The 24,823-nt window shown below is 48.5% G+C and overlaps 1 protein-coding gene across 1 annotated transcript; it reads left to right on the top strand.

The window, feature by feature from the left end:
- Positions 1 to 12,109: 12,109 nt before the first annotated feature.
- LOC134432916 (serine/threonine-protein kinase PAK 3-like) lies at positions 12,110 to 19,812 on the top strand. Its single transcript, XM_063181788.1, has 6 exons — positions 12,110 to 12,248; positions 12,904 to 13,021; positions 13,866 to 13,965; positions 14,382 to 14,578; positions 17,642 to 17,779; positions 19,120 to 19,812. Exons 1-6 carry the CDS (start codon positions 12,172 to 12,174, stop codon positions 19,204 to 19,206), a joined length of 717 nt encoding a protein of 238 aa, XP_063037858.1. The 5' UTR covers positions 12,110 to 12,171; the 3' UTR covers positions 19,207 to 19,812.
- Positions 19,813 to 24,823: the final 5,011 nt, after the last annotated feature.

Genomic DNA, 24,823 nt, shown 5'->3' with positions numbered 1-24,823 from the left:
TCTGTGTGGCAGCAGCTGCTGGTGTGGATTTGTCAGCGTTGCTTCATGGATTACTCCTGGCAAGGAATTGTGTGCACAGGCACAGTGTGATGGCTTCGATCTCCTCTAATTACTCCAATCGGATGATGGCCAGAACTTTTTGGCAAAAAGCATCATGACAGAATAATTTACAATATTCTCCAAACTACTCCTGTGGTTTTGATTTTCTTACTGGTTAGGTTCAGTGTCTGGCCTCAAGAAATCAGTCCAGAGAGAACAGGCAAACCTCAGCTTGCAAGTTAGAGTGCAAGTTTTTAATCTGCTGGTTTTGCAGCATGTACAAAAAACTCTTCAACATATTTGCAAATAAATCTCTTAGTTCTTGCTATACCTATCCAGAACCTGACTCTCTCCTCGTTTTATTTTGATATGAGATCCAAGCATTATTTTTTTTCTGGACAGGAAAGTAAGAACCAACTGCAAATACAGACTACAAGTGTGAATCTATACTGCAGGAACTGAGCTTGAAATTAAATGCAAGAAGTGATGCTATGGTAAATGTGAACATTTAGTGCTGGCATAAGAGCCTTCTGCAATGCTCCACCAACCCATGGTTCACATTGCTACAAACTCTCATTCTGGTGTTACAAAGAGTGTTGAAGAGCTGACTGTAAGTAAAAATATAGCCAGAATGTTATTTTTGTTAATATGGCAAACAATGACTATCTAATAATTCAGAGCTCATGGAAGTGAGTATTCAGATTTCCACTTAGTATGTGCTGGCAGTTTTAATTTGAAATCAACAGGTTCATCCAAATCAAGTTATCCATGGGAATTAGTTTGCTCTATGATCTACCTAAAAATGCCTCATTGTCTGATAAGTTTAGTAGAAATTTGCAAAGTCAACAGTCCACAAATTTTCATTTCTTGTTTAGTGGCTATTCTGCAGGAAAGCTTTTACAGTCTAATCAGTTTGGATGTAATTAAAATGCCAGTACATTTCACCTAGCCATTTTGGTATTAGAACAAAACTGTATGACTGCACAGCCTTTTAAAAATATTTTAAAATAAATTTTCAAATCAACAGTCTGAGTAGGACTCAGAATAAAAACTCTACCAAACTTCAACTCCATTGGAAGATTCCCTTGTCACCCTGTGAATCAATTCTACATTCAGAAGATTAAAAATCCCATTTATGGTGGTTTTGGTATGGTTAGGAATTGGGGAAGGATCTTCTTCCTTCTCAGCTCCATGCTGCAGTGCCTTTGGGATGTGGCCTGCTGGCCGTTGTTTGTGCAGCCCTGGTGTTTCTCCATGAGGCAGAAAATGCAATTGCATTTCCAGCCCAAAGCCCATGAGGAGTGGGGCGTGCAGAGCTGTGCCAGACCCAGGCCAGCAGCTGTGCCGCCAGAGGGTTTTGGTTCCTGCCCAGGGCAGCTGGTGCATCTCTGCCGTGAGTGCCTCCCCTTGCCAGGTGCCCATGGACAGCAGGTGCAGGGTTCTGCAAGGGGCATGGAGCAGGGTGGGGATGTCTGCTGGCAACAGAGTGCAGCGGAGAGCAAACAGTCCAGGATGGTCCTGCAGTGTGTGACAGAGAACTCCTGACACAGCTGGTGACGGAGCCAGTGAGGGAAGGCCCTGCTGGGCCTGCTGTTTGTGAGGAGAGAAGGGCTGCTGGGTGACAGGAGGGCTGGAGGCGGCCTTGGGCTCAGGGATCACAAAATGCTTGTGTTTGATTCCCAGAGAAGGAACGAGAGATGTTGGGGAAGTGTTGACCTGCAACAAATTGTGAATGTGTTAATCTTTAACAGGCAGTGCTTAGTCGTACCTTCCCTCACGCCAGTGGTTAATGTGTGCAAGTGGATGTCTTAGCCTTGAGAATAAAGACAGCGGGCCTAATGAGGACATAGCTGCAATGCATTCAAGGAGAAGAAGGCTCTTAACCATGGAAGGAGAATTTGAGGAACAGGAGGTTCACCACATGACCACCAGAGACCCTCAAGAGACCCCTACTCTAAATGTCAGTAATTTTGGGGAAGTGATTTAAACATGTCAAACACTTTGTGAGAATGTTTAGCCTGTGAGTTTGAGCAAAGTAATGAATAAAAGTAATGAAAGTCATGTCTTAGTTCCGTGGATACTAACCCGTGGGTGTGCATGTTTCAGGGAAGTGATTCCTCATGCACCCAGCACTGAAATAAAGTAATGCCTCTTTTCTCACACTGAGTTGGCAGTGTGGATTGGGCCCTGCTCAGTAACGTTCATTTTGGTCATTTCTATTGAAGCATAAGGAATGGTTCAAATGAAATCTTTTCCAGCTGTTTCCCTTTAGTTTACCTGTTTGAGGGTTAAAATTGTGTGCTGCAGCTGTGCTGGGTGTGTGCAGAGCAGTGCAGCCCCAGACACCCCTTGGCTTGCCCATAGGTTGTCATGCCTTGTTGCCAGGTGTGCCCAGCTGTGGCAGGAGAAGGAGCCCGCAGCGCAGTGGGCACCGTGCCCTGCCCAGCCGGGGCTCTCTGGCACAGAGCAGCAGCAGCGCCAGCACCGTTCAACCCGCTCCTGCCTTGGCTTCCCCTGGCACACAGAAGCCTCTGGAAATCAGCACGGCCAGCGGCGTTCCCAGCTTGGAGCAGCTGCTGCTGGTGGGCAGATGCTGCCATTTCAACTGCTGCCAAAGGGGAAGAAAGGCAGAGATGTACCCGCACCGGAGCCCTGGGCATGTCCAATAAAGGTGCAAATATGTGGGGAGATTTGTTAGGAAGGATTTCAGCTGTGATGCCAACAGTGGCCTCTCTCCTGGTTCTGTGTGTTCTGGATGAGTAATGCAATGGTTGGCTCTGACAATTAAGAAGCAGATGTTATGTGGATGTTCAAATGTGTAGTGATGGCATTGTAATATATCCTCCCATAGTCCTCTTTCCCATCCCCCTTGTAATAGCCTTGGTAGTCAGGGCATTTGGGGAGGGCTGGCTTGTGACCAGCAGGCAGGGTGTAACAACACCTGACCTCCAGTCAGGATGCAGGAAAGTAATCTCCACCAATGGACAGCAGAGAAAGAGTTGACTGACAAAACTTTTGGAGGAGCTGAGAGTATGAAAGACAGAGCGTCCTTTTTGTAAATGACCAGGTGGCTGCTAGTCACAGAGACTCCCATTGCAATAATTTTTCTTAGTCAGTCCTTTGTTAAGGTTTACTAAACCTTTAAAATTTTAAAAGTGAGAGTCATTTCTCACATGTGCAATGCTGTGGGCCATTGTCTTGGTCTGGTTTCCTTTGCTTGGGTCCCAATTGAGTGCTCAGCTGGAATACAGGCTGTAGGTGCTTGAGACACTCTTGGAGTTCCTCTTGGATCCCCTGAACAATAGGGTTTGGCTCATGAGGGGAATTTGTGCTGCTTTGTGACAGAGAAGAACTTCCCAGGCTCTTTTGTGTTTGCTGTAGGGAAGGTTGGTTATTGCTGTGCATAAACTCACAGACCAACAAAGAGCTGTCCCTTTGTGATGTCAGGCCATGGTTGCCACGTTGTCGTAGTGGCATCAGAAGGTTGCCTTGGTGCACGGAAGGCCTGAGTGTCAGGGCAGCCCAAGGCCTGCTGAGAGCAGGAGTCCCCTCCTGGTCCGGGTGTTTGTCAGTGGGAAGCTGCCCACTGACAAGAGGCTTGTTCTTTTAGTGTTGGGGCAAACTTGCACAACACTAATAGCATGATTCACCACCTTGCCAAAGCAGCTTTTGCTGCTTATGGCGTTTCCTTTTCTATTTATTATATAACACACTTTGCACGTAAGTAGAGGTTTCCCTTCTGCTTGGTTAGGGTGTAAACTAACCTGGCTTTTGTATGTCTTCCTGCTCTTTCTTATTGACGGAGTTTCTGATTTTGAAACAGAAAGAGCATTAGGATGCCAGTGCTTTGGTAAAGCTCCCGTCATGACGTTCAGCTACAAAGGGGGTGTCTGTAGCCACAGGGGCAGCATTTGCAGGGGAACCGGCAGGGCTTCCGTTCCCTGCACGGGAGAGTCTGTGGCAGCAGAGTCTGTCATTTCCTCAGTTTGCTGGGACAAGCAAGACACCTTTGAAAATGCAGACTGGCAGACCTTCTTGGAATGCCTTTTAAAATCTCTGCAGTTGTTCCCAGAATTCAGGGAAAGCTTATTTCTGTTTAAATTTTGTCATGAAAGGATTTAACTGTCTAACTTGACCCTTTACCAAGTGCTTAACTAGTGATTCTCTTTGCAAGGAAATGCAAACTCTAAAGCAGTGAGTGTCTGCCACAGCTCAGGGGGATTTTGGGGAAGCATTTCTGGGCAAGCATTTCCAGCAAATAAAAGAGAATTAGTGCATGCAGTTGATTAAAAAAAAAACCAAAAACACAAAAAAACCAAAAAAAAAGACCTGAAGGAGTGGATTTAAAAAGCTGTTTTATGTGTTTTCTAGAACAGGAGCATTGAGTGTTAAAGAACAATTTGGATTTTATTGGTCATGTTTGTATTCATTTACTGGCTAAACAGGTTGAAGTATAGGCAAAAGCAAGAATGCTGTCCTGATTCCTTGCTGGCTGTGTGAATGAAATATACCTCCTGGAGGGATGTTACAAAATGGGAAATCTTCTCTGTTTGGGTTGACTTTTCTGTTGGATTCAGCAGCCCAAGCAGTTTTCACACACCATCTGGTTCATTTTCCCTGCCCACTACAGGTCACCTGAAGCGTGTAATCAGCAGTGCTGGCCCTGAGGTGAGTGAGAAAGGAACATTTCATGTTCCTGGTGTTTAAGAATTGTAGAGGAAGTTGAGAGCTTGGCCAGTAGCAATAGCGTGTAGAGGGCCAGCTAGGAAGGCTGAAAGAAAATCAATTTTCATGCCTGCAACCAAAATTACAAAGGCATAAGTGGATATTTTAAAATTTCCATCTCAGAGCTTTGAAGAACTACAAATCCAGTTTTGCAGAGAGAACCTTGCTTGCTGACGGCAGATAGGGTGGAATATTTACTTAAGAGCAATTTCCTGTACAGTTGAGTTAGACCATTTTGATTTAGTCAGAGTGCCTTACAATTCTATTCTTATCAAACTTTATGATATCTATTTAGAAGATATCGTTGTAGAACAGGAAGGCCATCTTGCAATGGTGCCTGCTGTATCTGAAGTGCAATGGGCACCTTTGTGGCTGGGGAGCTGCGTGGGTCCAAAGGACGCAGGGCTGGTGGCCGTGAGCAGCTGAAGATGAGGCAGCGTGGGGCCAGGGGGCCAAGAAGGCCAAGGGCACGGTGGCTGTGCCAGCAGCAGTGGGGCAGCAGGAGCAGGGCAGGGAGCGTGGCCCTGTGCTGGGCAGCGCTGCGGCCACAGCTGGAGTGCTGTGTGCAGCTGTGGGCCCTGGGAAGCAGAAAGTCATGGAGGGGCTGCAGCGTGGGCACAGAGGGACAGGGGAGCTGGGCAAGGGGTGCAGCACAAGGCCAGGGAGGAGGTGCTGAGGGAGCTTTAGCCTGGACAATGGGGGCTCATGAGGGACCTTCAGGCAGACTGCCATTGATCCCTGCCTTGGATCCATAGAGCCAATGCTCAGCACGAGGGTTGTTTCCCTGCCAAACATCCCTTCACTGCATCCAAGTGCTTTAGACACTGGAGTAGGTAACACTTTCATATTTTGTTTATTTGTTTGTTTGCTAGAAGGACAAGCCTTGGGTAATTTCTCCTTCTCCAGGGAGCAAGGGAGCTTTTTCTCAATCTTTCCTGCCCTTTTCCAGCACTGACAGAAACACATCACTTTCAGGTTAATGACTCCTGTGTCTTTTGGCAGCCTAGGGAATCAGTTTTTGTTGTGTTTGGGAATTGAGCAGGAAATCAATGCCCTGGCATTCCAGCTGGTGCTCAGAGATTAGAGGAGCTGGGAGGGGCTGGGCTGCATTTTTGATTCCAGCCACTTCAGCACCATCAGTGTGGCCGAGTCCAACAGAAGAACTTGCCCGAGCACAGATGCACAAAGAGTGCTGTTCCCAGTGCAATGCTCTGGGTCTGGTTGCATTCCGTAGGGACCCACACGCTCCAGATTCCCCAAGAGTGTGGGTTACTGAAGCAACATGAGAGCAAGTTCAGGATGGCTGCTGATTGGGGCACTGCTGCCGAGTGCTGATGTGTGTAGTGACAGAAAGGACAGTATTGATTCAGGGTAACCCCCCGTGGGGAATAATGTGCTTTGGCTCTATGATTTAGAAGGTTAAAGAAATGCTTTCTTAAGCTATGGTATATTACACTAGTACTATATTAAAACTATACTAAAGAGATACTATACTAAAAAGCTACGAAAGAAAAACTCGTGACTGTCTCCAGAAAGTCATGACACAGCTTTTATCTAATTAGCTAATCAAGCTAAACAACTATCACTAAAATCCAATTAACAAATCACTTTCAGTAAACAATCACTGTGACACATTCTACATGTACTAAACAAAAAGAACAGCCAGTAGAGATAATAATTGTTTTCTCTTCTTCTCTAAGTTTCTCACTACCTTCCCTTAAAAAAACCTAGGAGAGGGAATTATATCTCTCTGTGTTCAAAGAATGTAAATACCACAGCACAGTAAAGAGAGATTATAAAAGTGAGATCTGTCTATCTATCTATTTGAATCTTTCTGGCTCTGCTCCAAAGCAGTGGAAGATGCAAAGCTCACCTAAAGCCATCCCTTCAGGAGAGGAGTAGCGACAAGTTCCATTGATGGATCCTGAGCAGGCAGAGATGTTTCCCCCTCCAGAGATGGTTGTTTCTGCCCCTCCTGTTTTCCTCTCCAACCTCTTGTGCCTTGAAGCCTTCTTTTTATTCTTTAAATTTTTGCATTTCCTAAGGGAGTGGAACTATCCCATGCTGTAGCTGGGATCTGGCGACTTTGCTCGTACATGCATTACATGACACATGGTTTCCTTCACTGGCATCCCCAGGGCTGTGTAAGTGCATTCATTAATGGGGCCCTATGAGAAACTCTGTTACTGCTGGTCAGAATTCTCAGTTGACAAAAGAGGGAGAAGAAAAACCTTGGTCCTCCTCCATATACTGAGATGGCCATAGAGGTTCTCTGACTTCCATCAGAGATCTTTGCGTGCATCCTTATCTCCTGAATGACCCGGTTTTCTAACGAGAGTGTGGATGTCAGGAGGAAGGAATGCTGGTGCAGGCCTGGAGAGAATGTGAACTCCAGAAGTGTCTCTCACAAGGAGTGAGCTCACCCAGGAAGCCCCTGCAGAGCCAGGATGGAGCTGTGGGACTGGGCGGGGAGTCAGTCACTACTGAAAGACAAACAGGACATGGCAGAAGCAGAGGGAGGCCCTCACCAGACCCTTGAGAAATGCCACCCCTTCCCTGTCAACTGCCTGAGAGGCTGCTGGAGCTTCAGTCCTAGATGGCCCCTGATTGTAGGGCCAGGGTCACTTTGGAATCTGTGCCTCCACTTGGGCAGAGAACGACCCAGGAGAGCAGCAGTACAGTGCTTTGGGAACGTGTGAGCCCAGCAGCCTTTGAGTCTTGGCCCACAAAGGGCGTATGGGAAGCTGAAACCCATCTTCTCTTGCTTTCTGTGCAGGTGCTTCTAGAGAAAGAGCAGGAGCACACTGCCTCATCTGAGATGCCATGCCAGACTCAGGGAGAGCTGTTCCCAGCCCGAGGGCAGGAAGAGCAGCTCAGGCAGCAGGTGGAAGAGCCACAGGAGAATGGCCAGGTAAGCCTGACTGGCCAGGTGACAGAGGGAAGGGCAGGAAGAGGGGCATAAATAAACCAGAGCTCCTGGGACTGAGGAGGCCAGGGGTCCCACAGGCACTGGAAGCACAGAGCCTTGGAATCTGCAGAGATCAGCACCAGCACAGAAGGGTTACAGTGGAAGCAGAGCTGGGTAGGGAAGCAGAAAGAAGGGGCTGAATAAATGTGATTTTGAGGCTAAAAGAGGGAAAAGCTGAGCCTGATGGCAGCTCTCAGTCCCTTGCTCTGCTTTTGTGTGCACAGAACATCAAGGCAGAGCCACAAGCAGAGCTGCCTGAAGCTCAGAGTGCCATCATGGCAGCGAAGAGAAGGAATGAAGACATCCAAGAGGAGAAGAATCTCCCTATGCAGAGGGGCCATCAACAAAAACAGGTGAATGAAGGAATGGCAGCCACTCCACTAATGAAAGAGAGTCCTTTCCGTTGTTGTTTACAGAAAATTGACGAACAGCTGGAGGCACAGCTGCAGGAAACTGAGGCTAGGATCAAGGTAAGGAAGAAGAGGCTAGACGAAAAAATTAAAATGATCAAAGAGAAAATGAATTGCCTCCTTCAGGAGCAAAAGGCTCTAGAAAAGCAAGTGAGTGAAATAGCACTAGGCACTGCAGTCACCCAAGGGGTGCTTTCTGCCTGCCCTGCCTTTCCAGTGCAGAGCAGCAGGGGTGGGTGATGCCTCTGAGTGCCATCCTGATGAGGCCTCTGTCAGAGCTGCTCGCAAGGACACTTCCTGCTCTGCTGGATCTCAGCTGATGCTCTAGACAGTGGCATTACTCCTCTGGCCATTTAGCCAGCAGTCATCTGAATAAACTCCTGCTGGTTTCTTCCAGGTGGCCTTGTTTCTTGAGCTGTTTTTGCAGGTGAACAGGTCACTCACATAGATTTGCAATACAAGCTACAAACTGTCTGTATCCCTTGCGGATCTGCTCCTGTCCTTTACTTTCTTCCCAGTCGATGACTCCTGGCTGACAGGGACAAGCTGTAGTCTCTGACTGCCTTGTTCTGTTTGACTTGAGGTGGAAGTGTTGCCATCCTACCTGGCAGCCTGCAGAGAGTTCCAGCAAATGACGGGCAACCAAGAGCCCCGAGGCTGGCATGAGGCCCAGGAACTGACCCATCCAGAGATGCTGCAGGATAAGCACGTCCCGAGGAAGGTGCAGAAAAAGAGAATTTCATGGCAGGAGGTAGAACATTAGAATGAGGAGCTGCAAATGTATCTGCAGACCTAGGAGGGGGAAAGGAATCTTTGAGAGAAGTGTAGCAGTCGTTGCTGCAGTCATCCTTTAGAACAAGAAACTGGCTATGGACTCGAGTAAAAGCAGCCTTTTGTTTTGACCATTTGGTTTCACAAGGGGACATCCAAAGCAATCCAGTTGAAGAGCTCTGCATGTGGCTGACAGCAGCTTCCTAAGGGCTTGCATTTCAAATGGCAATCTCTCTTGCATTTCAGGGCAATCTCTGCCACACCTTCCTGACATCAATTCATTTCTTGTCTCAGATCTACACCGACACTGACACTGAAGCTGCTGCAGAAGCAGCAGTGCCGTCCCAAGGAGCCTTTGCTCCCCAGCTGAAGAAATAGAGCCTGAGCCCTTGGTTCACCTCCCGTGCTGACCCAGCTGCTGCTCAGCAACAGGAGACGGCGGGTGACTCCCTGGAGCAGCAGAGTACGTCTGGTATCTTTCTCATCTGAGGGACAGTATGTTGTGTGCACGTGTCAGCACAGCTGTACCAAAGGGTTCTGCTCAGTTTAGTGTCACAGAAGTGCTGGCAGTGCTCCGAGGCAGCAAGAGAGAGCTCTGAGTGTTCCTGCTGCCTCTGAGGGCAGCTTAGACTGGCTGGAGTTTGCCTGGGCTTCCCTCTCTGCCGAAGGCAGAAGCAGGGATTGTTCCTGGATCAGCAGAAGGCTGTGACTGCTTGAGTCCCAGCCACTGGCAGAAGCCCTGCTGAGATCAGTCTCTAGGAGAACACATCAAGCCCTTTGTGATTCTGCAGCACAACCCAATGAATCTGCTTCTTGCCCTGCCAGTGCTGTGCTCTCAGATAAGATCTGGTAGGGTTGAGAAGAGAGCCCAGTGGATTCTGTGTATACCATCACCAGTTGGGACAAAAAGGGCACTGATCTGTGCCTCAGTGTGGCTGATCTCAAAGCCAATCCTGTTGTGTCCTGAATGGGGGCAACAGCTTGTCCGGGGCTCAGGCTGACTCTGGCTTCTTCCCATCAGTGCCTGTCAGTGCTCATGCTTGGGCTTTGCCAGCCTTGTTGTGGTCTCTGCCCTGCCCCTGAGGGCTGTGGGAATGCAGAGGCTGGAGCCTTCCTTACTGGGAGGGTCCCGCTGCTGCCCGGCTGCTGCAGCGCGGAGCTGCCTGAGGCCGCAGCCCCTGCTCTGGGCCGGCTTCTGCCTCGCACGGCCTGGACTCACAAGAGGGTCAGCATCTCCTCTTGGCAGTTCTCTGTGTCACAGGGGCGCCTGAGGAGCTCTGCTGTCCTCTGTGCCCGTGCCCGCCGTGCCGAGTTGGGAAGATGAGGACGCGTGCGGTGCCGAGAGGGCGAGTGCAATGGGAGCGACTGAGCCGCGCTGTCAGGGTGAAGAGAAGCGGCACGGTTCTTCACGCGGGGCACGGGCAAGGGCGTCTTTGGGCTCAGCCTGCTCATAAAGGGTGAGGGTCCTGATGCTGAAAGCCCCGTGGGGATTGGTTCTAGCATGAGCTGCTCTGGTTTACAAACTCAGAGGCATTCTTCTGGCAAACTGCTGCAAGGTGGAAAAGATGGGAACACTTGGCAATATTCTGAACTTGGCATCTGTTCAGAGGAATTGATTCCAGATGTCCAGGTGCATTTAATCTTAGCAAGTAGAAAACCTTTTCTAAATCTCACAGTGTTTATTCCCAAGAAAACAAAGGCACTGTTAGTTCCAGCTCTCCTTAATGTTTCTAGATGGCAAACTTACTTGCCTAGGTAGGTATTCTCTTCTGATCTCAGTCTCCTCTGAATATATCTCCCTGTGCTTCCCTGTGTGCCTGCTGTCAAGAGGTCTCTCTCTTCAAAGGATGATGGAAATCAGTCTCTGTGCCAGCCACTTGTGCTGTGGGCCTGCTGTTCTTTTCTTGTTGTTCCAGTTCCTGTTCCTGTTGTTGTTAGCCAGCTGTCCACTAAGGGAGGCTCAGAGCCCCAGACAGTGGGGCTGCCTTTTGTATACCTAGAAGGTGGGATCTCTGCTTTGAAGTGAACATCTTGCATTTTGTTTCCCTCAGGGAGAATAGTGAAGATGGAAAATCCTATTCTAAAATACATTGAACTGGAAAATATTGGCAGTGGGTGAGTCCAAGCAATGTTAATTGTACAAAACTATGCATCAGATGTTTTGCGTGTGGAATAGGTATCAAGTATAAAGTCAGACAAGCTGCAAGTGTGTTCAGGCACTGGGCTTAGATTGTCAGTGCTGATCAGAATTTCTAAGTGTGCTCAGAAGGCACTGTCAGAGACATCTCCATGCTTCCAGTATCCTGCAGGTCTTAGGCATTTCCAGCACAGATCTCCTGTTTGCGCTGGCTTTCACTGCAAGATCTAAATGGCTTCTCCTTTCTCTGCTTCTGTTTTGGTTCTAGGACTTTTGGAGATGTTTGTAAAGCACTCGACACTGCCACAGGAGGAGAGGTAAATGTCAACAGCCCCTGCAGACTCTGCTGCACTCGAGGGCTTTCCCCTCTGGTGTGAGCTGTGGCTGGAGCTTTGGGCAGAGCTGTACTGAAAAGGCACAAGAAGCACAGACTGGTGCCAGCCCACAGAACACATTTGGGACTTTGTCCTCCTCAGCTGCCGGAAGGAAGGCACGGAGGGCAGCGGTTCCTTTCAGAGAAGGACGCGCTCACTCGCTCTCCATTGCTAAAACAAAGGTGGTGCCTTCGAGCACCTCACTGTTCTTTGGGGCTACAGCTTCAGAGTCCTGAATTCTCATTTCTGGCTGCCAGCAAATCCATCTCAAAGTTACTGGCAGATCCTTAGCCACCTGCAGTTCTGCACTTGGGAACTGCACATAGGGAGAGATCAGCAAGGCGTCCCTGAAAGCCCTAAGCCCTGCCGATATCACAAGATGTATCCACAGAGTATTAAGGCAAGGATTACTTCTTCTGAATCCCAAATGACACAGCAGAGAGTGTGGTCAGAGGTTTGTGGGTGATAACTGAGACACTGCTGTTACCAAGTGGTCAAGGCAAAATGTCAGTGGCCCCATGTGTCCTGTAACTGGCTCCCAAGGGAGCAGAGAAATGGGCTGTTGGAATGTCAGCTCCTGATTACAGCACTGCCTAATCACAAGGCAGTTTGGCACAGCTCAGCTGTGTCATTGCAAAATAACTTGCTCCACATGCCTTGTTGTCTCGTGCCACCAACCTCTCAAGTTACTGATTATCAATGTCATTTTAGGTGGCCATCAAGAAAATACATGTTCAAGGACTGAAGATGAAGGAACTAAAAGTCAATGAACTCCTGGTCATGAAGGTGAACAGGAATCCCAACCTGGTCAACTGTTTAGACAGGTGTGTTGTGCTTTTGTCCTATGAATATTTGTTCACATATTGCAAACATGCAAGGTAAAATCCCACTTTGGTCACTGGCAGAAAATAGAGCTGTAATTATTGGCTAATTATGATTGCTCTTTTCATCTCCAGTGGATGGGAAGAGATTGCATTTTGTTTGCATGAGTCTTTGCTGGCACATGGCATTTGAAAATTGTTCAAAAACCCGGATGAGTTGTGTCTTACTAAATCAATGATCTCTATATTCACAGCCACCACTTTGGTTTCGAGCTTGATTTTTTTCAAGTGTCTTCTTACATCCAGGTAAACTAACAAGGTTTTCCCTTGGATTGTTGCCACTGTTTTCCATTGCTATGCATGCCAGGAAGACTAAGTGCTTTTTTCCAGAAACACCATGCATGACAGGCTTTTTATCTGGGCTGTTTCTAAGCTGCACATTTTGCTTGCTGCCCATCTAAGACATCTCCTTTTTCGCAGCTGCGCCTTTCTCTTTGAGACTGCACAGATGGCAAACAATGCACAGCCAAGAGTGGATGTCTCTTCCTTTATTTTGTCTTTGTCTCAAAGGGATCTGAAAAGAAGAGTCAACCCGTCTTTTCCAAACAGCAACCTAGCCATGTATATTCATCTCCACGCCCTTGTTTCCTTCTTTCAGCTATCTTGTGGGTGAGGAACTGTCCCTGGTTATGGAGTACATGGATGGAGGCACTCTGAGCAATGTCATCAGCCAGACCTACCTGTCGGAAGATGAGATGGCAGCCATCAGTAGGGAGGTCAGCAATCCCATCTGTGTTTCCAAGGGCTTGGGCAGCATTGTCTGGGAAACAGGGCCTCAGAGCTGGAGTGATTTCCTGTGCCAAGCTTTGTTTCTGTGTTGCTGCTATTCTATGGGCAAGTAAAAGCATCTCAAGTGAAAGGCCTGCCAGTGCCCCTGCACTCCCTGTACTCAGTGCCAGTACTCTTATCTCCTGCTGTTGTATTCTCGCTCTGTCTCTTGTATTTGTATTTGCTGTTCTCCACCTTGCCTCTCTAAATGTTTGCCTGGAGTCTGTCTTCACTGCATTCCTTGCCTGTGAAAGCAAAGGTGCTGGTGGCGGGATTTGAAATGATCAGCAAAGAAAAAAGACTCATTTCTCACAGTACTCAGCTGAAAAGGATAGAAGTGCAGCCAAAATGCTCTTTGCTTCCACAAAGTGACTGGTGTGATACATCCAAGCCTGTGCTGAGGCCAGCAAGAAAATCTTTGTCATGCAGCCTCCCACCCAAAAGTGATCCACTAAAGACCAAAGGGAGGGACTTTTCCTTTCCAAACCCCTCCTTTGTCCTCTGCAAGGAAAAAGCACGTCTACTGCAGAAGGAGTCATCCTGGCTGGTTGGCAGGGGACAGCCTACAACAGCAGGTGCTGCTGCTCTTTCAAAGGCTGACGTGCCTTTCCTCAGAAAGGTCCTGCTCTGCAAGTGTTGGAGCAGCAAGCTCTTCCTCTCAGTGGCCATTACTGTTCTGCCCTTACTCCCCATTCCCCTGGAGAGGGAATTTTTTCGATTCTTTGTTTCCTTTCTTGTGGGATGAAATCACATCACTCATTTTTGACCTCCTCTTTCTGTTTTCTCTCTCAGTGCCTGCAAGGACTGCAATTTCTTCATTCAAACCACGTCATCCACCAAGATGTGAAGAGCAGAAACATCCTTCTCATAACTGACGGTTCTGTCAAGCTGGGTCAGTATATTCTTGGTCAGGTGCAGGCGTTCCAGGGATGTGGGTGTGGGGCTGCTTGGAGTGACTGCCAGCTCCCCAGAAATGGTGCTGGTGGCAGTGCAGGGACCCCTGCTGCGAGCTGAGGGCACAGTTGCAACGTGCACAGAGGTAGAAGGAACCACAAGCAGTCAAGAGTGGCCTTGCTCTGTGTGTGTCCCTTCCAGACAGGGAGCTACAATCTAAAGCTTCAGGGGAATGAAGTCCACTGCTGTGAGCAGCGTTAAGAAACCTGGGATTTTTTGGAAAGCCCCAAGGAAATCGAGCATGGACAGTTCTCCAGGAGATCCAACAGCACATTGTTAGCCTGAGAGTGGGGAATTCAGTTGCTTGGTTTCCTAATTGGAGCTGGCTTTCATGGTTTGTTGTTTTCTCCACAGCTGACTTTGGCCTCTTTGCTCAGCTCAGCCCTGAGCAGGGCAGACGGAGCTCCGTGGCCAGCGCTGCTGGCTGGCTGGCGCCTGAAGTGGTGACAGGTCAACCATGTGGCCCCAAAGTGGACATATGGTCTTTGGGAATCGTGGGCATCGAAATGGTGGAACAAGAAGTTCCTTCCTGGAATGCAACTCCTGTCTTGGTAAGGTGCAAATACTCACTGATCCCACTGTCTTTCTCACCTGTCCCGTGTTCTGTGTGCCATTGGACAAAATCCCATTGCCATCTGCTGGCACCACTTCCACCAAGGTCTCCTTCTGAAGATGCCCCCGCAGCACATCAGCATCTGCTGTAGCTTTGGTTGTATCAGAAAGGGAAGTGGCAGTTCAGAAACCTAACCAGTTCAGAAACCTGCCATTTTGGCCTCCAGCCATGCCTGACATTTCTCACTTGTTTTTCGAACAATGTTGGAACTCTGTTTCTGAAGGACAACAATTTTTCAGTGGAGAGGGTAGACATGTGATAAACATCCTGAGCAATGGAGGTTAGACCTTTCCAGTTTAAATTTTATAGAAAACATAAGAAAAAAAGGAAAAAGAAAAGTAAACAAAAAAGAAAAAGAGAAAAAAACCTACTACCAAAGCAATGCCCAAGCAGTTCTGCTTGCTTTTTCATTTTTTAAACACAGCTCTTCTCTTCCATTCTGTAGCATCTTTTCCAAATCCTGTGGATCTTCAAAACTTTCAGGCTTTCAAGTCATCTGTACATCGTTCAGTCATGTGTGTGGGTGGCCTCGATAAGTTTAGGATGTTTTTTTCTCCGACTGCAGTTGCCAAACCCTTGGCTGTTTCTGGGTACTTTAACAAGTTGATGAGCTTGTAGGCAGGTGCCTGGGCTGGGATCCAACATGGGCAGTTGACACCGGTGCTGTGTTTCTTTACCACAGGAGCAGGGCCATCCCTGGCCTGCACAGTTCTAATGACAGGGAGGGCTCCAGCTCCCCACCATGGCCAGTGGCTGAGCTCAGCTGAGAGTCAGGATAAAACCCTCTTTGTCACCTCTGGTGATGTGGGAAAAGGACAGAAAGCCGCATCAATTATTTGTACACAAGGGGAGTGCATTGCCATTTCTGGCTTTGAAATTCTCCTTTGGGTTAAAGAGGATAATAGCAAAGTCTCTTTGGTCACCATCTATTTCAGCGCCACGAGCACAGAGTTATCATGACAGTGGTGGGCATTTTTATGGAGACTCCAAGGCCTCTTGCCATTGTTTTTTTTGTCTATTTGAGATGGATTCTGCAAGTTGAGGTTTGAATAGTTCCAAGTCGGTGTCTTATGTTTCTAAATACCGTCTTGCAAAAGCAGAATGAGCTCTCTCCCTCTGACTTGTCAGCGTGTTAGAGCTTGGTTCCACATGAACCACACTGGATATGATCAGCCGATGTCTTGCCAATCTACACTGTAATTCCTTGGCCTGAGGAGTATCAGAAAGACCTGCTGAGCTCCATGGACACTGTCAGCTGCATGGAAGTGAGCATCCTTGGCCTTGCTGAAGAAACTGGAGCTCAGCTTAGTGTTGCCTTCTGGAGCAAGGCAGGCGACCTGGTTCTGAGGATCAGCACAGCAGCCCACTCTCCAGGGCCGCTCGGGCCAATGACACACGCAGACATCAATATGATGGACGGTCAAAAGGCGTTTATTACTTCTTCTCGTGGGGTCTTATAGTCTAAGGGGTCTCTACGTTAAAAGGGGGTTTGTCTTTCTTATCTATGGTTAGCAAGGAATGGAAAAGTACTGGGTAAGGAATGGAAAGTTACTAGCACTACTGTTAGTGGAGCCACATTCCTACTGTTAGTGGAGCCACATTCCTAGGGTAATCTCTTATCTTAGAGGAACAAAGGGTCCTGGCTTTCCGTGACATCGCGTGATCTTCCGCAGAGCCTTTCCCTATCTACCACAGCTTAGGTTAGATGCTCTTGAGCAGGAGAAAGGCTGGAATCGTCAGGTGTTTCCAGAGGCCTGCGTGCCCAGAGGGACTGAGTTCTGGGGAGCAGCTGGATGTTTCTGCACATCATGGAAGGGGATTGCCAGACAGCTCAAGCCTCACCACAGGCAAACACTCCCCAGCTCTTCTCAGGCAACATTTGCTTTGGGTTTCAAGTTGTTCCCACTTATCTGGCTGCGAAGATGCCCCTCAAACCACAAGGCAAGCCTTTCAGAACTGGTGTTACATTTCCAGAAATTAAGAAAAGAAGCCCAAACACAAGAAAGTTGCTAAGGCACTGGTTTTTAGAGAGGAACTTAACCCCCTGTGCAGTTTCTTCTCACTGGGAAACATGCCTGAAACCTGGCCATGAGGGTGTAAAGGCCACAGAGTCTCTTCTGCTTCTTGTGCAGTGCTGCTGAAACACTCAGTGACCGTGTTTCTCTCCTAGCCCAAGCTACATTCTGCCCGTCACCAAGCCAGAGCCTGGTGATGTGGAGAGCCTGCCAGAACCTCCCATTTGTTTCCTGGCACTTTCTAGGATGGGCCTAGCATTCATGCATTGACTTGAGTAGCCAATTGAGCAGAGGGTGACCGTAGGGATGGAACCTCTCCTTCTGATTTGACCATGAAAGGTTTTTCTTTTCCATGTAAGGAAAGCAGAAATTTTCAGACTGCTGAGAGACAGAGCTGCAGGTGGCTCCTGTATGTCCAAGCAGGCGTTTTCATGCCAGTACATTTGTGCATGCATCTTAATGTGTCTGTGTTGAAGATGAGATTCCCAATGTTTGTTTCCTTACCTGAGGAATACCTGGTGCATTTCCTTTCTTTCCTTCCAATTCCCATTGTTTTCAAGAACAAAGCAAAAAACTTGATTCATTTTGTTTTATGGCAGCTGTGCTTAAGGGACCAAGAAGCACTGCAGAGATACTTTTCATATACTAACCCTTGGATAGAGTAGAGTTAGTATAGCAAAGTCCTTCTTCCAAAAAGCCTCTCAAGTTGGTATGAATCCTCAGGGAAGGAAATGTGATTGTGCTGATGTAGTTCCCACTAACTAGGTCAGTCAACGAAATCAGCTGCCAAGGCAAGATCTGTGGGATGTTGGAGAGGCTGTGGCTGCATCGGGGTTTGGGGTTTTGGTTGGTAAAGAAAAGTCATCTCTGGATCTCTGCCAGGGCAGAAACTGCCACTGCAGAGTGGAGCTTAATCAATGGGATCTGGGAGAGCAGTGACAGATGGGAAAGAAGCAGGTGGAGCCTGGTGTCTCCTTTTTCCCCAGCCCCAACTCCTGATAGCCACAGGAGGAAGACAAAAGCTGAAGCAGCCCAACCTATTTTCATCCTGCCTGCGTGACTTCCTGAGCTGCTGCCTGCAGAGAGACGAGGCACGGCGCTGGTCTGCCAAGGAGCTCCTGCAGGTAAAATGTGAAGGGGCTGCAGGTGAAACAGGTTCTGAGGGATGGGCTCCTCCTCCACTCAAGCCCAAGGCATCAGATGAGCCCCCTTCCTCCTCACCTCCATTCTTGCTGCTCTTCAAATGAAAATGGTGAGGAATCCTAGTCTGGGCTGGGTGGCAGGGCCCTGTAAAGGTCCTCTGGTGCAAGTGTCCTGCAATAAGCAAGGACATCTTTAAAGAGGTCAGGTTGCTCAGAGCCCTTTGCCACCGGAGCTGGAATGGTTGCAGGGATGGGGCTCCTACAAGCTCTTGGGGCAAGCTGTGCCAGGGTCACACCATGCTCGGAGTAAACAAGGTCTGATTAGATCCTATTTGTGTTTAAAAATATTCACCCCCATCCTATTGTATCTGGCCCTGTTAAAAAAGATGTCGCCCACTTTCTTCAAAGCCACTCTGAAGTCTTGGAAAGTGGCAATAAAGTCTCCCTGGGGCCTGTTCTTGACAAAACTGAATAACTCCAGCTCCCTCTGCATTTCCTGAGTCAGAGAGGTCCTCTAGCTGTTTCTGTCACCCTCTTTTGTAATTTGGTGGGGTGTTCAGTTTTATCTAATGGCAAAAGAATTGAAGTAGAGCAATGCAGGGTTCAGAGACATGAAATGGTGGTGGAGGAACCCAAGGAAGCCAGTCCCAGCCTAGGGGTCAGAGATTTGGCTGTGGGCAGGAGGGGCTGTGGGGGGCTCACTGTGAGCCTCTGAGGGGCCCTGGTTGGTGCCCCCCAGCCCACCCTCAGAGGTTTCTGCCATGCAAACAGGGACAGCTGGGAGGGACTTGTCCCAGCCCCATCTGCTGCCTGGCACGCTCAAGCAGACGGGAACTGTGCCAGGGTTACTGCCAGGTTGTGTGGCAGAGAGGGAACTGCAGGGCCCAGTGCCACTGGGCTGGCCCTGCTAGGAAGGAAGGTGCCATCCAGCACACGAGGGGCAGGGCATGGAACGGTAGACACCGCTCTGTCTCCCTGTGGAAATCAGCACAGTGCCTGTCTTTCAAAGAGAGGAACCAGTCTGAGGCTTTGGAGTTTCCTGAAAAGTAGAAACTCCAAGGACAAAGAAAGCACCATTTCTAGAGTACTGGCAGGGCAAAAATCTCAGCAAGATGAAGACACCTGGATAAATGGATGAGTGGGATTCTGGGTCAGGTTTGCCTGTGATGGCAAAGTCCTGCACATAAAGTTTGAGGTGTAGATGGTCCCATTGTTCCTCTTCCTGTATCCTTCTAGGAGCCAGAGGAATCCTGTGAAGCACTGAGCTTGGAAAGTCATGGTCCATTGTTTTTTGTTGATTTGTTTTTTTTCCCTTTGGGCAGCATCCATTTGTAACATTTGCTGAGCCTGCGTCCAGCCTGGTGCCGCTGATTGTTTCAGTGAAGAAGAGGAGGGAGACAAGAACGTGACAATCACATCAGGACCATTTATTCCTCAACCAGTTTAGAGTAGGATTGTAGGTTAGGACTAGGATTAGGATTAGAATTAGGATTAGATTTAGGATTAGGATTAGGATTAGGATTCGGGATAGGATTAGGGTTAGGGTTAGAGTAGGATTGTCTAATAGGACTGCAGAGTAGGATTGGAAATGAATAAAGTTTCTGAAACCACACCTCACCTTGAAGATTACCTTCCTTCTCACTCTGCAAATAAGCTCAAAAATTCCTTCTGAATTGTCTGTTGTTTCTTAAAGGTGGAAAGTGACACAGTGTCTTTGGCATGGTGTGAAAGTGGGGAAGGATGTTCTTCATTCATCCTCTCCAGACCACACTGCCTTTGGAATATGGCCCACTGGTCTGTTTTTGGCCAGCTTTGGTACTTATAGTTGAGGCAGAAAGGGCAATGGCATTTGAAAGCAAAACCAAAAGAAGAATGAGGCAGCCCAAACACCCTGTGCAGATGCAGGCCTTCAGCTGTGACTGGAGAGCATTGGGGCTCCTGCCAATTGGATTTGGATCCCTAAATGCAATAATCTCTTTGGCTGGAGGAAAGCCTTGCTCAAGTGAGAAAGCAGAAAGATCAGAGAGGGTGCTCGGGAAGGTCTCCTGTGGTGCAGAGCTGTCAGCGCCTGTGAGGTGAGAGCGGGCCCGGCCTTGCCCGGGCTGGAGCCCCAGCAGAGCCCCGGCAGAGGCTGGAGCAGCCTGAGCCCCGGCAGAGGCAGGCTGGAAGGAGGCCCTTGGAGCTGCAAGAGGCAGCAGCCGGGCCCTGGGTGCCTCTTGCTGGGAGCGGGCGAATCCTCCGCCCTCAGAGCCCAGGTGGCAGCTGGCTGCTGCCGAGGGGAAGCGCAGCCGTGCTGGGCACAGCCCAGCCTGGAGGCCATGGCCGTCTGGAGTGTGCCCAGGAGCAGAGAAAGGCCAAGGGCAGCCGCGGGCCGCTGGGCTGGCTGAGGATTCCTCCTCTTCTGCCAGCTGCCCTGCAACTCCTGGCAAAGGCCAGCAGTGTGTGCAGCACTCTGGGCACCGGGGCAGGGAGCCGGGCTGCTCGGCAGGCTGGAGCACAGGGCAGCTCCTTCCAGCCCGGCACTTGTGCCAGGGGAAATGAGGCCAGCATGAGGCAGGGACAGCTTGGCAGGGCCCATCTGCAGGAGCCAGTGCCTCACGCAGCTCTGGGAGGAAGCGCCTGCAACCCTGCAGTTCTGCACTGAGCCAGAGCAAAGGTGTGAGATGCAGAGTGTTTGGCAGAAATATTCAGGCCCACCAGGCCAGCCTGCTTTGTGCTCTCTGGCGCACAGCAAGCGCTGTGCAATGCAGCTCTGAGCTGCTGGGAGAGAGGCAGTCGGGGATGTGCCTGAGGTGAGTCAAGGGGATAGCTGAAAATGTAATTAGGATAATTGAAAAGTGAGGATGAGTCGAGGGGCCAGCTGGGAATAGAATTGGGATAGTAGAAGACTGCATATTTTAGTTAAGATTTTAAAATGACTTAAGAAGTTAAGTTAGTAATACAGCTAGCAGAAATCACGTCCCTTAGTTAAAGAGTACCAAATATATTAGGAACATAAAGCTAGGAGTGACAGGGATAGAGGAAGCAATTGTGAAGAAGCAGAGACCATAGAAATACCTTGCCTTAAGAATAATTGAACAGTTAGGAGAGCCTTGGACAATGAGCAGGTCAAAAGGTCATGCCAACTGGCCATGAGAGAAGAGTTCACCATGAGGAAGGCTGCTTTCTTCCTCCCATACAACCACTCCCTCATTTCAAAATCCCATCAACCCAGTTAAGGGAATACAATTGCGCAGCTGTATAGGATATTCAGCTGATAAAAATGTGAAGCAGGAGGTAATAATTATGTATTATGGGTTCTTAGAAACCTAATGTAAAACCTTTTCTGTAGAAATATAGAGCAGGAGTCTGCAACTCCTTGCACGTGTCTTTGGAAACTAGTTCACATGTGTCCAGCAGTGCAATAAATACCCTTCTTTTCAACTATAATTAGTTGAAGAGTCATCTGTCCATGCTTCAAGGGTTATGCTGGAGTAGCGAACTGATTTGGAAGGGAGCAGAAGAGTTTCAGCAGGCAATTTTTGGAAGAGATGGAAGCCTCTTGTGACTGAAGGGAAAGCCATTTGGAATGGACAAATGATCTCAAAGTCCATACAATTGTATCTTTGTGTCTGTCCTGGGTTGACTATGTGATGCTTTTATCCCCAATCGTCTCATTCTGTTTATGTTGAATAATAATAAGTTTTGTACCTTTAAGAGTGTTCCAGAGAGTGAAGGGGGGGAGAGAAGAAGCGCGCAGTTTGTTTTCAGACACTGCACTCACTCCTCCACATTTCTGCTCCTGACTGTGTTGTCTGCGGACAGACAGCGGGGCAGAAAGGTCTTCTTTTGCTTTTTAGTTAGTTTTTAGCTAGCTGAGGCAAAGAAATTCCCTGGACTGTTTTTTTTCCTTTTTCTTTGGACCTCTTGAAACTGCTATGGACTGAAAACCCAGGAGAGCACCGGCAGCGGCATCTGTGGCCCACTGGGCTGGGCCTGGCCTGCGACAATTCCAGCACCGGAGGGACTGATCAGAGACTGAGTGAGCTGAGCTACAACCCGGGGTTTTCTCAGTTTGTCATCTCTTTTAGAGTGGAAAGGAGTCTCATTGTTTTGATATTGTTTTGGATTTATAGTTTAATAAACAGGTTTTTTCCACCTTTCTCCAAGGAGGTATTTTTTCCCTCCCGGACCAGTTGGGGGGAGGGGCTGATTGGATCTGCTTTTCCCACTGGAGCTCCTTTGGGGGATTCTTCCCCAAAGTTGCTCTGAACCTGGACAAATACATGAATTGACACCCAATGCGCGGCTGGAAAAGGTGGAAAAAAGCCCTATTAATTGTGTGTTTGTTGTTGTTAAAGCAGTTAGTCGCCATGCTGCTTGGACCCCTGATGTCTCTGGTTGTGAAAACCTTTGTGTGGCTCTGGGCTCTAGATCTTTTTGAGGTTTCAATACCTTTCTGGTCACTAAGATTATTGTCCAAAGCATGTAATTTTTACAGTAGAGGTGTACGGATTAGAATAGATGTTGTGCTGGCCTTGGTGATAATGATTTATAGGGCTTTTACAAAGATACTGGAGTCTGTTTACGATATGTATGGTTTATGGTTTCTTCATCCTACCCTGCATCCCAATTCCAGTAGTACGTTTTAGAAATTTAGTAGTAATTACACTCAGTCTGTTAGAAGAAGAGCTGAGAATAAGGCTTTCCAGCCTTTACTTCCCTTCTTCTCCTTTGGATCTGTTATGTCACTTTTTGAGAATGTTCAGTTTCCCCTGAATGTTAAAGAGACCATCTTTCTGGTATTTAATCTGTAAGCTTCCTCTATATGGTCTTCAGCTTCTCTAGAATGAGGGCTGAGATATCCAGAGGAGCTGGTGAGACCCCTGACCCAGAAGCAGATGCAGGCGTGAAACATCCTGAGTGGTGTGGAGAATGGGAAAATATAGGCCAAACCCTGAAAGAATTTTCTGATCCTGTAGACTGGGATTTTCCACGGGAACAAATTCAGAACGCAGCAGAGGTGGGGAAATACCTAAAAGAGAAGTGCCATGACGATTCTAAGGAGAAAAGGCTCATTGCAATAAGCTGGGCCCTGGCCTATGCTTATCGCACTTTGTTAGATACTGTCAGGCAGCCGACAGAGGCAGGGGGGCAGGGAGATAAATCATGTATCCCAGTCACTCAAGCTGTAGATGACAGCCCAGGCTCAAAGCCAGCAGCCAGACCAGATAGTGAGCCTAAGCCAGCATCTAAACCCATGGCTGTTGCTACCAGTACTAGAAGTGGGAAACGCACGGAAAAAACTGATCGAGCAGTGGATGATGATGATGATGGTGATACAGGAGAAGGAACCTCAATGCTTCCTGACATAAAATCAGGAGTCAAAGCGGCAGGTGCAAGATCAGATGCAAATATTGAGTCTTATTCCCTGAAGGACCTTCGTGGCCAAAGGAAGGATTACACCTGATGACCTGATGAATCCATAATTAGTTGGCTGGTCCGTCTCTGGGATGCTGCAGGCGAGGCTACAATTCTGGATGGCACTGAAGCCAGGCAGTTGGGATCCCTGTCACAGGATCCTGCCATAGACCAAGGACTGATGAGCGGGGCTAACCCTCACAGCCTCTGGGAACGGGTCCTAAGAAGTGTAGCACAAATATACCTGTGCGCAGATGATCTCTATATGCAGCAAACCCAGTGGAAAACCATAGAACAAGGGATTCAACGCTTGAGGGAAATGGCAGTAGCTGAGATTGTCTTCTCAGATGATGGAAACACTGTAAATCCAGACTTGGTACCATGCATATCTGTGATGTGGAGAAAACTTGTACGACTTGGGCCACGAGAATACGCTTCTGCTTTAGCAATAATGAAGCGGGATGATGGTGAGGAGACTGTGCTGGATATGGCAAGGAAGCTCCGAGCATATGCAGACACTGTGAATGGCCCAACACATGCCAGAATTGCAGCGGTGGAAACACATCTTCAAAAATTAGAGGACAAGATAGAGGACGGTCACAAGAAACTGAGGGAGGAGATTAAAGAGAGCTTTCTCCAAATCTCGGCAGTAAAGATCAGAGGTTCTGGTACCCAACGCAGACGTTCCCCAGATGGCGAGAGAAGGTACATCCCATGAGCTGAGCTGTGGTTCTACCTGCGTGATTGTAGAGAAGACATGGGGAGATGGCATAGAAACCAACCGCTGCTCTGGCACAACGGGTGCGTGAACTGAAGACTCAGAGAGGAAGTTCCAAAAGGGAAGCAGCTCCAGTGGCCAGTAACCGAACTCTCACATATGATGATAATGACAATATTTTTGATCCCCTTGAAGGAACCTCCAAGGCATATGCCCAGGGAAAGAAGGATAACCAGGCGTAGAGGGGCCCTGCCTCTAGCCAGGTAGAGGCTGGGGAAAACCGTGGGTTTTGGACTGTGTGGATTTATTGGCCTGGCAGATCTGAACCACAAGAACACAAAGCTTTGGTTGACACTGGTGCTCAATGCACATTAATCCCATTGAGACATGTGGGGACAGAGTCTGTTTCTATTGCTGGTGTGACAGGGGGATCACAGGATTTTACTTTGGTGGAAGCTGAGGTGAGCCTGACTGGAAATGAGTGGAAGAAACACTCTATTGTGACTGGCCCAGAGGCCCCATATATTTTGGGCATAGACTACCTTCGAAGTGGGTACAAAGACCCAAAGGGACTCAGATGGGCATTTGGAATAGGTGCTGTAGAGACAGAGGGTGTCAAGCAGTTGAACAGCTTGCTTGGACTGTCAGAAATCCCATCTGCAGTAGGTCTCCTGAAGGTGGAAGAACAATGAGTGCCAATTGCCACCTCAACAGTGCACCACCGACAGTACCGAACGAATCGAGCTGCTGGGATCCCCATCCAAAAAATGATCCGAGAGCTGGAGAGCCAGGGGGTGGTCAGCAAGACCCACTCACCCTTCACCAGTCCTATTTGGCCTGTGCGAAAATCTGAAGGAGAATGGAGATTGACTGTGGACTATTGTGCATTGAATGAAGTGACCTCACCC

Source organism: Melospiza melodia, assembly GCF_035770615.1.
Source record: "Melospiza melodia melodia isolate bMelMel2 chromosome 7 unlocalized genomic scaffold, bMelMel2.pri SUPER_7_unloc_2, whole genome shotgun sequence".
NCBI lineage: Eukaryota > Metazoa > Chordata > Aves > Passeriformes > Passerellidae > Melospiza > Melospiza melodia.
The sequence above is the reverse complement of the archived record's forward strand: the minus strand, read 5'-3'. Positions and strand labels throughout refer to the sequence as shown.

Coding starts and splice junctions, on each gene's coding strand:
- LOC134432916 (XM_063181788.1), top strand. CDS start 12,172: ATGAAGGAACTAAAAGTCAATGAACTCCTGGTCATGAAGGTGAACAGG. Junction 14,579..17,641: donor GGAATGCAACTCCTGTCTTG/GTAAGGTGCAAA, acceptor CTTTTTCCCCAG/CCCCAACTCCTGATAGCCAC. Junction 17,780..19,119: donor CTGCCAAGGAGCTCCTGCAG/GTAAAATGTGAA, acceptor CCCTTTGGGCAG/CATCCATTTGTAACATTTGC.